Here is a 12,085-nt window from a genome sequence, read left to right on the forward strand (position 1 = left end):
ATTTCACATTAATTTACACTCCTCTCCACTAGGAAAAGGCAAAATTCCAAAAATTCTTTGGAATTTTAATCCACTAACTATGCAAAAACATATGCGTTCTTGTTTTTGCAATGTTCACGTAAGAAAAGAGCCCTTCTGAAAATAAAACACAAAATGTCTACATACATTTTGGACTTCTCTGCAATGTGAAAATTAAAATGGATTCCCTGTAGCATATTTTCTACCCATTTCCTCCAGTGTGCGTATTTTGTAAACTATAAAAATGAAATGTTATTATAGGGATAAAGAAGGAGAATAGTTGAAATTAAGACCCTCTTTGAAAATATGGCCTATATTGTTTCCATGACTACATCTTAAAACATTTGGGGGATGGGGAGAGTGTAAAGCATGTTATTTACTGTAATCCTTCTAGTAACTTAACCACCAGCATTTTACAGATAAGGAAATTGTCCAAGACCACACCCGGGTAGCCAGATCTTTAGATCCAGGATGGTTTCAGTCCAAGTCTGGACGCTGCCCTAAGAAAGAACCTAATGTAGAAATGAGGAATGATTTAGGGTCATTCCTATATGGAACTTGGTGCAAGGTAGCCTGATTTTGCAGGTACTTGATAATCCTCACTTCCTCGTGGGTCATTCTCTCTCACTGTCTCCCTTGTCTCTGGTAATGGTGGTTTCCAAACAGAGGATCCAGGGAGGAGCCAGCTGAATTAGATCGCACCCTGACCGCTCTGACGACTATTCTAAGGTCCTTGACCTTGAGCAGATGTTCTCTGACCTTCATGAATCAAAACCCGTCTCTCATATTACCAATTTCCAGAGACAGTCATTGGTTTAAGGGTATAGTCAGAGAATAGAAGAGGTAAAGATATTGACTCCCAGAGGATTAACTGAAAAAGAGAACCATTGTTTATCACAGTGTCCTTGTTTAGTTGTCTGCTGCTCCCAGTAGATTAAGTTTCATGAGTGTGGGCATGCCATTTTATTATGTCTATCTTTATATTCCAAATACTGCCTAGCTCAGTATCTGACACACGGCACACACTTCAAAGTAAGTATGTGATGGGTGAATAATGAGTGCATACACAATTATAAGAAAGAGTGAGTGGTATCTGACAAGAGAAATGCAGTCTGTTATAGCCCCAGAAGGAAGACTAGAAACCTGATGAGTCCATGTTGAGTTTGGATGGCATGAAACATCCAAAAGGAAATGTTGGAAAGTGATATTGCCCACTCAAGACTGACATTCAGGAGAGAGAGCTAGACTAGAGGGAGAGAGAGTCTACTGGAAGGACACTGGGGGATATTAGAAGTGGGAAGACTGCTCCTGATGGACTGAGGGTTCAGGAAAGGTTGCTAAGAGAAAACTGCAATGAAGACTATGGGAAGACAGTGTTAACACAGAGTTTTCAAACAAACCCATCTCCTATACCATAGATGTATAGCGTGTAGACCAGCATAGTGCAATAGAAATATAATGAACATCACATTAAAAGGTCATAAGTCATTATAAATCTTCTAGTAGCCACATTTTGAAAGGTAACTTCATTACTCCATATATTCAAATACCATCATTTTAACAAGAAATCAGTCTAAAAATTATTAAGATATTTTTACTTGTTTTTTAATCTTGAATCTTCAAAATTCAGCCCATCTTAATTTGGTCACGTTTCCAACGCTCAATAGACACATGTGGCTGTGGCTACCATATTGCATACTAAAGATCTAAAGCACATATAGACGGTGATTGACAGATGTCAAATACCCAATAAAAACCTACTGCTGCTCATTCTTCTGTAAATGATTAACACCATAGGGGAAAGAGAGGATGTTAACTATCTCAATGTGCCAACATTTTGCATACAACATCTCATACCTTCCCAAATGGAGTAGAGGTAAATATCATTATACTATCTATACTAGAGATGAAACTGAGCTTTAAAGAGGATGGGTAATCTGCCCAAACCACACAACAATATTTATTCACCTGATATATGAAACTAAGTTGGTGTCCTTCTAAATCCTTTGCTCTGTTAAGCCCTTCAGACTTTAATTAAAAGAGATAAAATGGCAAACAACCTACTAATCAGGGATGATTCGAGCATAGCATCAGCTAAAATATTTTTTATATTATTTTAAAGAGGGAAAGAAAGGGAGTCAGAGAGAAAAAAGCATTGATTTTTTTTTGTTTTGCTTTGGTTGATTCTTGTATGTGCCCTGACTGGGGACAGAACTCACAACCTTGCCTTATGTCTAACCAACTGAGCTATGTGGCCAGAGCTAAAATATTTTTATTCTCATTTATTTTTATATGAGAGCACTGAAGCCTGGACATATAATGATCTGAGCCAAGCTTCCCTAGGAGATTACTTCAGATCCATGATTCTTTGAAATATTCATTGAAGTAGGATTCCTGGGGCCATCCCCCACCTCAGACCTAATTAAAATCTTAAAGCTGAGGTTTCTTTTTTTGAAAAAATAAGAACAATACTCTGCCCCACCTACCTCCAGAATTTTTAAAAAAATAAGAATCAAAAAAGAGAGATGGAAAACTATTTAATTTCAACAGGTTCTTATTATCAGGAGTTATTGGAACCTGAACTTATGTTCCTGAATCACATAATTATTGGTTCATAGGCTTTGAGAGCTGCTGTCCAATAAATGATTCTGTGACTCAGCAATGGGTGCAAGTTTGAGAAACTCAGATGTCTTATTTTGACTTGGGAAATGCATGCAGCAAACTCTGATCGTGGAGGATATTTCCAAAGAGAAACCTCATCACAACTAATGGACCCCCTCTTCTCCTCAGGGCCTGTCAGCAAACTGGTGGAATTACCGACACTTCCAACATCACGTAAAACCAAATATCTACCCAAAAGATCCAGATATTGATATGGGCCCACTTTTCCTCCTTGGAGATTTGCAACCTGTCAAGGTACGTTTAGAAATCCTGACCACCAGAAGTTCTTAGAAGTGGTCTTTAGGAAGGCCTGTTGCCTCATCTTGGAAAGATCATACTGGAGCTCCCAACTTCATGCATGTCCTGAGAATGTCTCTCTTTCTTAGGTACAGAATATAGACTTGAAATAACTGAATCTGGGGTTCTAAAATGAGAATAAGTGAAGTGCACAAGTCTTTGTCCTAAAAAGTTATTCAATATAACCTCCCAGCATAAGAAATATAACCCATATCACTCTGCTTGAGCAGCCCTGGTGACAAGCTGATCCTTGTGTAGTTCCTGCCACTAGCTCTGAGGCTCTCCTAATGTTAGATAGTAAAATTAGGTGTCTAAGGTTGGCAATGACTGCAAAGACATGGAGACATCCACTCGGGGAAGACAGGTCAGTACACTCAATAGGCACTAAAGCACAGATATCTAAGTCTAGTTAGTTCAGCTAATTCTAGCTCAGTTAGAAGAGGCTGTGCTGCTATTTGTAGTTCATGTCTACATGAATCACAGCCCAAATGCTTCTTAGACACTTTGAGATCCCACCCCTAATTTGTACTTCTTAAATGACAGGAAAAGGAAGGGAAAAGTCAGCTCTAGAGTTTCTCACTTGCTGTAAAGGATGAGCACCAAGTTTCTCAGGAGGAAGTCTTCTTTCAACAGAGGAGGTCTAAAGTCAGGTACTTAGGAAGAAGCTGCTATCTCCTTCTAAAAGTATTTAGGAGGTTTATAAAAATAAGAATGTAGTTTTATCAGTTGCTTCCTGGGCCTTGTGGTACATAAACTAAAAATTATGCAACTCTTTGAAAATAGGTTTTCCCATCTTTGGGACACTACTAACCCTCTTCCCTGACTAAATTAGGAAAAAAATTATCTTGCCTAGATTTTGAAAAACAAAATCCTTGGCTGTGACAGTGAATCATTTGCTTTTGACCATGGCTCCACCAACAAACTGGACCTCTCTGATGTTTGTGAGAGAGGTCCAGTTTGTTGCTCATCACTAAAATTGTAACACTTGATTTCTCTAATTATCCCCCTGACAAAGCAAAACTTGTCTCAATGAAGTTCATGAAGCAGCTTGACCTTCTCCAGAAGTGCCTTCCCTAAAGCTTTACAAATGATGGAGGACATCTCTCCAACTTTCACAGCTGCTCTTGGGACATATCCTTTGGGATCTACATACATAGTTTCAAAGCTACTGCACAAAAAAATTACTTAAAATTATTTAAACTCTAAAATTCAGTTGTTTCACATCAAGAGTAGTATTGATGAGCCCTGAATGTTTGCTTTCTCTCATTCACTCTTCTATAACTGTAAATAGATATTATTGACTCATCGTCATGATATTTCTTTTTATTTGTGATAATACAAGATGGAAGCGTCAATCCTACCCTCCTAATAAGAGAATAAATCTATACTTACATAGGTGGGAAAGTATTCAAAAAATGAGGAAAGCAAGAGTCAAGCACTACGTATAGCAAGGGTGTCAAACTCATTTTCACCAGGGGCCCCATCAGCCTCACGGTTGCCTTCAAAGGGCTGAATGTAATTTTAGGACTGGATAAATGTAACCACTCCTTACCTAGGGGCAAGGAGGTCAGCACTGCTACCAGGTAGAAACAAGGTGCTGGACCGGATAAAACAAGATGGAGGGTCGGATTCAGCCCACGGGCCTTGTGTCTGCCACCTGTTGCCTATAGTGTAACTGAGTAAATATACAGCAAAAATATAGAGTGGGATGTGAATTACCATTAATGTATCATTAATGTATTCATTCCTCCAGTTAAGCATTTATTGATTGTCTGCTAGTTACTGGAGATATAACCACTACTTCTATACCTGTTCTCAAGGTATTTACTGTCTTCATGCACTGAGAACAAATTAAATTAATGAAGGAGACCCCTAAAAAAAGTAAGCAAATGCCCAGTACCAAGATCATATAAATATCATTGTGCTTTACAAATAGTAAATTACAGCACGAGATCCATGATCAGAATACTAATGAGGAAAGATGGGAGAGATAGGAGGTGCCATGCCTATATCTGTAATCACATGACCGCTCAACAAATATCTGTTGAATGAATGCAAATACATGGAGACTGGGCTTCAAGCAGAATTGTAAATATTGTAGTTACGGAAGAGCTAGAAAAACTCATTAGAAATGTGCCTTTTCAATCACCACTTAACTCTATATAAAGACAAAAAAATCTTAAAATACCTTCCATAGGAATAAAAAAAACATGATTACAATCCCCATAGTCAAATGCAATAAACTATCCATGCAAGAATTGCCCGCACTTAATTAAAGCAAAAAGATGCCACAATATTTCCTCCCATTCCAGTTCTGTTTCTTCTGGTGCCTCAAGTTCAATAGCCAATAAACTCCGATCAGATGGCTCTTTCCACAGAGATTTTAGACACACACGAACACACAGATATTATTGCCTATAATGGCCAGAATTATTGTCTCTTATTTAAGTTGTATTTTCTCTCCATTCAGTATGGCAAGAAGAAAATCAAATACATTGACTATGAAAAGCAGCACCTGTACTTCTACATGGGTGAGTATCCACGGAGCCACATTCCTTATCATTCCATTTCCTTGAAGTAAGCAGTAGTCAAGCCAGAAGGCATGACTACAATCCTCTCACAGAGAGGATTCCCATGTTGTCTTGTAACTCAGCAAAGCAGCATGTCTTATTTCAGACTTATTGGGGTGGAAACCTGAAAAAGAAATAGAGAAGCAAAAAAGAATTTTTCATAGGCATCTCATCACTCTGGGTATTGGGCCGGGAAGGAGATGCTCCAAGAAGGATGGAAGACAGGATGTCAGTCCTGAGGTCTTGCATCTGGGACTCTAAATATGGAGATACTAAAAACCTATCAACAAGAAAAGAATATTGGCCTTTGGGTAGGGAGGAAAGAGAGATAGGAAAAGAATGCCAAGGCATTGACAGTATGATGCCCAAAAAAAAAGTGGAGGCCCAGGAATAAATGATGCCTATAGAGCTCTGCATGAAAGAAAGCTGGCTGTTTCCTTGGCTTCCATATAGTTGTAGAAGATACTTTAGTAAACAGAGACAGACAGATGATGATAGATAGATAGATAGATAGATAGATAGATAGATAGATAGATAGATAGATAGATAGATAGATAATAGGTCTAAATGTGGGATGTGGGTCCAGACTTAAAGAAAAATAAGGTAACTAAATAACACTGATACTAATAAAAAATATCAGAAGAAAAATGATTTGCTCTTAACCAAAATCATACCAATGACTGATTACAAAAAAGGTTTCCTGGAACCCCAAAATATATTCATCTAAAATATTTGAGAAATAAACCAAAATCAAGGAAGATTCCAAACATTTCCTGTAGGTCAGTGGTTCTTGACGAGAAGTAGTGGTGTTGCTCTCAGTAGAATATTTGACAATCTCTAGAGACACGGTTGGTTACTACCACCGTGAAGGAAGAGGGATGGTACTGGGTCCAGGAAGTAGAAGCCTGGGATGCTGTTAAACATTCTACACTACACAGGATACCCCCCAACAACGAAGAATTATCTGGCCCAAAATGCCAACAGTTCCAAGACTGAGAAACTCTGTTGCAAATTATCAGGTTTGCCCAGATATTGGCTGCCTGTGGCCAGACCAGAGGGCCAGCGGGCCAATTGTTAGAGACATCGAGATTAATTCCACTGCTGTCCCTTCCATTGCTGTAATTCTGTAGCCCATCCTATGGTGGTCACCTGCTCTTTCTCTTGCACAACCAAAAAAAGAGAAATGAAATTGGTGTCTCGCTTTGAAAGGTAGCTCATCCCCAACTTAGCTACATGTGTGTTTACATAAGAAAAAGTTTTTGGAGTTTCTTTGCTGAACTCTCTTCCCATCTTGCTTGCAGCAATATGCCCTTAGCTTTTGAAGAATGAATGAATGGTGTGGACTTGCTGCAGAATCCACACCCCCCACACATACACACACCACACTGCTCTCCGGAGCTGTTTCATTGTGTCCTTTCTCTTCAAATGCCAGCTTAGCAACTCAGGCACAAATAAATCAGACTCAAATTGTCAAAGAGATACAGCACTTTTGTTAAAGATAGCAAGACAGATTTTATTCAGGCTACTGCCTGCTGCTTACTGTTCCTACTGCGGTAAGGGAGATGGACTTCAGTATAAACTGAGCTTAACTCTACTGGAACAAAAAGTGGGAGACTTTTTAAACATGGGAGCATGCTAATGGAAATTGCTGAAAGATGTTGAGGGGAGAGGAAATTGGTCAATGTGATTAAGCCATTTGTGTCTGCTAACTGGCGCATGTGGAAGTTGGGCTCCTACCTTCCCAGAGAGACTGGGAGACAGGGCCCTAGCCTTCATGATCATATTTCAAAGGGATAATTCCCAGGTCCTTGAGAAAGATATTTCTGGGTGATAGAAGAAACATTTCAAAGGGACAAAGAAGGAATTTACAATAGTAAGATTTCTAACATAAACATTCTAAGAAAAGAAGTCATCGCAGGGATGTGGCTCTGGGCTGTTAGGAACTATGCTAGTGTTTGTTCAAGTCTCTTAGTATGTGGGATGGATGAAATCATTTGTACTCAGAGTTGGCAGAGTTTGAGAGTTTGCAGGCCAACACAAAGCCTACCTAGTCTAGAGGAGGACTCAGAGTACCTGACTGAACTGCAGTCAAAGACAGAGTCTGTCAACACACAAAGGGTCTACGTAAGATTTGTTTGTGCTTTACCTCATTGATCCTGGGGGAAGAAGCAGGTAAACACTTCTCTGGCCAGGGAAGTACACCTTCTTTATTCCTGCCATCTTGACATATTATGACAGGGTCCAATCCTAAAGGTTGTGACAGATGGAAGAATTCCATAGTCTTTGAGATAACTTGAAAGCTCGCAGCAGAAGCTCTTCCGGGATGCCTCCATCAAGAATGACTCAAATCTTGAAAGCTCCCCTAGTCTCCTTGAGAGAGCTTGCACCAAATTCCTGGTTCAGCCTCACAGACTCAAAACTCCCAGCTTTGGGTTTCAACATTGCCACCCTGCTCAGAGGCAACATTGCAGGTGGCACGTTAAGAAGAGAGACTCCTGCCAACTTGCACTGAGGTCACATTCTAGTCATTTACTCACCATCTTTTTTGTTGTGTTTTTTTTTCCAGTTGGGCTTCCCCTCCTTATGCCTATATATTTCAACCTACAATCTATGCAAGTGATGTACCTCCGAAAGTATTGGGGGGTGAGTAAATTCACTCATTCTCAGAAGCCAAACCAGGTAGAACATGGGAGTGAGAATGCTTGTTCCCTTCTAGATAGAACTTCCTCAAGTAACAAGACTTAAGATTTAGCCAGTACATGTAGGGACCCTAAGTCAATGAAGGGGAAGTGAAATTGTGTTCGGAGCATCTAACTTTCAAGCATTTCTGTCTGCAGGATATTGCCTGGGTCAGCAGTTTTTACATCCGCTATTTCGTCACATTTGGCCCTTTCTACGGAATCTTCGGAACCATGTTGCTCATATATTTGGTCAAGTAAGAAAGCAAGAATGTCCACTTATTCCCCGTAACACTAGACAGTCCTCTTACCTTCCTTATCTAATCTATTTGCGATTAGCATAAAATTATGACACCATGCCCCTTCCTCTATAACTGAGACATTTCTGAGACAATGTAAAAACAAACAAACAAATAAATAAATAAATAAATAAATAAAGTTAAAATGGTTAAGTAAGAAGAACTCCCTAGGAAAACAAACTTTTTGCTCAATCTACTCTTTTTTTCCTACTTGCTTAATTCTCAATTGCAGTATTTCACCTGATCCCCAAGTCTTTTAAAACTGTAATCCAGTTAGACGTCATAATCTTTGCCAAAGATAATGGAAGGGAAGAAATGTTTTAAAGTTATTTTAGGCCTAGAGTTTTTCCCACAACCAAAGTGACTTCCCACTGAATAGTCCTCTTCAACTTGCCAATTGATTCCCCCCTTATGATTTTACTTTATTATTCTATATTCTACATAATAATGAGGATAATGCTAGTTAATATGTATTAGACACTTTGCTGAAGGCTTAACATGCATTATCTCATTGGTGTAATACTCCTATAATCCTGTAACGTAGATAGTATCATCTTTATTTTCTGCTAAGGAAGCTGAAGCACAGAGAGATTAAATCACTTGCCCAAGGCTATAGAGCTAGTAAGGTGCAGTGGCAGTGCAGGAGAACTTGAACCCAGCTCTATCTGATGACAAAACCCTGGCTGTCATTCACTTGGCATATGCCCTTAAGTTACCTGAGTGTCTTTTTTTTTCTATTTTAAGGTATTTTTTAATTTTATTTTAATCATTGTTCAAGTACAGTTTTCTGTCCTTTACTCCCATTCCAGCCCACCCACCCATCCCTCCCCATCTCCCTCCCATTTCCACCCCCCCCCCCAGTTTTTGTCCATGTGTCCTTTATATTTGTTCCTGTAAACCCATCCCACTCTCCCCTGAAATTCCCTCCTAAGTATCTTTTGATCCTTTCATCAATGCTACAGCAAACTTTGGGGCACTGCTTCTGCACACTACGCAGTAAGGCCGGTCATGTGACCAAATAAAGGGCCTCCAAAGAAGAAAACAAATGGCCACTATTTTATTAAAACCTTTGAGTCCCTTGCACTTCTTCCAGTGCTCAGCCAGCTCTGCCAGCAATTATGCAAGCCCAGTAATTGCAACTGTAACACCCCAAGGAGTCATCGGCTTCCTCCTTTTATTCTCCAAAAGGTTTCTTGAAAGTCCCTGGATTGCATGTGTTACCCAGATGAGCCACATACCAATGAAAATGAGCAGAGAAGAAAACAGAGACTGGCTCAGTACTCAGGTAATAATGAAGTTCATGGGAGAGGATCTGTCAAAGCATTTTAAACCCAGGCAGTTAGATTTCAGAGCCTTTGAACCACCTGTCAGTAAACTATAGTCCAAGGGTCAAGTCCAACCCACTGCTTATTTCTATAAATAAATTTTTCTTGGAACACAACCATGTTTATACAGTTTTATATTATCTATGAATGCTTTCATGCTACAACAGCAGAAGTAAGAAGCTGTAACAGAATTAAAATAGTTGCTGCTTGTCACTTTATAGAAAAGATGTGCTGACCCCTAGTCCCACATGACACAGTCTTTCAAGTGAATCTGAGATGCCTAGAATTACAGAATGAATTTGACACCCAGAAGGCCACTGGAATGTACAGTGGGCCTTCTGGGTCTCACTTCTTTGTACAGGTAGAGAGGATCAGCAAGGAGATATGACATGCTCTCCACGCATGGTGTGTGATTTCAGAGCTGTGATTGGTGCAGCACACCCCGCCTCCTCAGCCTTCCACTAGCTGTACTGTGACTGAGTGGAGAACCCAGTCATCATTCTACTTCCTTCTCTGAGCCCATTTCCAAATTCATTGGACCTTCCATCGGGTGTAGAGTAACAGTTCTCATAGTGTTTCGGTCACAGAGCCACATCACACACTTAAGCCTCAAAGATCTTCTGTTTGTACAAGTTACTTATATTCATGGATATTTACTGTATTTGGAATTGAAACTGAGACATGTTAAAACATTATGGATCAATTATTAATTTATTATGAATTAAAATAAGAATCAAATCAATACATGTTAGCATCAGAGTGATGGTGCCAACCCATGGTAGTAGCCTCTGGGAAAATCCACTGTACAAGCATGAGAAAATGAGAATGAAAAGGCAAAAAAATGTCTTAGAAGTATTACTGGACTACTTTTTACCTTACAGATCTCCTGAATAGTGCCCTAGGGAACCCCAAGTTTCTCTGAAGAACACTTGAGAAACGCCAACATAGAACAACCCAAAATAACATTCAAAAAGGCAACAACCCCAACTAGAATTAAAGCCCTGGCTGATGTGGTTCAGTGAATTGAGTGTTAGCCTGAGAACCAACTAGAATTAAGCCTTAGGAAGACATTGAATAAAATAACATTCATAAGAGATCTTATTCTTGGCAGTCTGGAGAAGCCTGCAAACTCCTCAGGATGACACTTTGTCAGTGCATAAAGCATCAGATTACAGAGGAAAGTACTTACATTGAATGCACTTCCATGCACAGAAACCCTTGGTTAAAATCCTTGAGTGCCTTATTCCCCATTTGGAGGCCCTTCAAGTCCACTCCATGAAAATGGTATTCTAAGCCCTACAGTCTCTACCAAAATCCTATACTCCCACTTCCATCTGTCAAGGTCCTCATTTGTGACACCTTGGTCTTCTGTATCCAAAGACGGATGGTGACTTAGCCCCCTCAAGTCCTATACACTTTTTCATACCTATTGCCTTATATATACTTCTTAGAAAATGTCTTAATGGCAGTTTAAATCATAAGTTATTTATCCAGGGGCATCTATCTTTTTTATTCCTCCTAATTTCTTACACAAAAGGAGTACTCAATGAGCACTTGTTGAATGATTAAAAAAAAGAACAATGGAACATTTTTTCTGTTTGACACTTGAGCTTATTCATATCTGACGCAAGGTTTTCTTTGCAGGTCTTGGCCACGTGTAATGTCGAACAGTCCTTCTTCAATGACTGGTTCACTGGGCACCTGAACTTCCAAATCGAGCACCAGTGAGTGACTGAAACAGTCCACGATAGGGGGTGTGGGCTCTGATGTACGCACAGCCCAGAGCAGAACCATAGGCTTGGGGTCTCTGAGAGGAAAAAACTGAACCAGAATTCTCTAAAGGCTTCTATCTTTCTGCTAACATCAATGGTAAGGCAGGAAAGAAAGAAAAGCAGGAGTTATCACAATTGTTAGTAAATAGAGTGAAATCTTGTCAAAATACCAGTGACTCAGTTTCCAGATTCTTATGGATTTAGAAAGTGTTGTTTTCTTTGCATTTGGCTTGTTGGGAAACCCCAAGAAAAATCACACCACTTGGGTAACCAAGTTGTGTTGAAACTTGTCATTTATTTATTTATTTACTTACTTACTTATTTAACTTATTGGGGTGACATTGGTTAACAAAACCATACAAGTTTCAAGCATACAACTCAATAAAACATCGTCTGCCCACTGCAGCATGCACTCATCACCCAAAGTCTCTTTCTGTCCCCATTTCCCCTGCTTTGCCCACCTCA

At 39.6% G+C, this 12,085-nt stretch overlaps 1 protein-coding gene across 1 annotated transcript in view; it reads left to right on the forward strand.

The window, feature by feature from the left end:
- LOC114499928 (fatty acid desaturase 2-like protein FADS2B) overlaps nucleotides 1-12,085 on the forward strand; it is a 31,740-nt gene that overhangs the window by 16,423 nt on the left and 3,232 nt on the right. The window contains exons 5-10 of the mRNA XM_028516460.2: nucleotides 2,809-2,934; nucleotides 5,447-5,507; nucleotides 8,113-8,189; nucleotides 8,384-8,481; nucleotides 9,712-9,808; nucleotides 11,493-11,572. Of these exons, the coding sequence (XP_028372261.1) occupies nucleotides 2,809-2,934; nucleotides 5,447-5,507; nucleotides 8,113-8,189; nucleotides 8,384-8,481; nucleotides 9,712-9,808; nucleotides 11,493-11,572 (539 nt within the window). The remainder of the gene's footprint in view (nucleotides 1-2,808; nucleotides 2,935-5,446; nucleotides 5,508-8,112; nucleotides 8,190-8,383; nucleotides 8,482-9,711; nucleotides 9,809-11,492; nucleotides 11,573-12,085) is intronic.

Source organism: Phyllostomus discolor, chromosome 6, assembly GCF_004126475.2.
Source record: "Phyllostomus discolor isolate MPI-MPIP mPhyDis1 chromosome 6, mPhyDis1.pri.v3, whole genome shotgun sequence".
NCBI classification, from domain to species: domain Eukaryota; kingdom Metazoa; phylum Chordata; class Mammalia; order Chiroptera; family Phyllostomidae; genus Phyllostomus; species Phyllostomus discolor.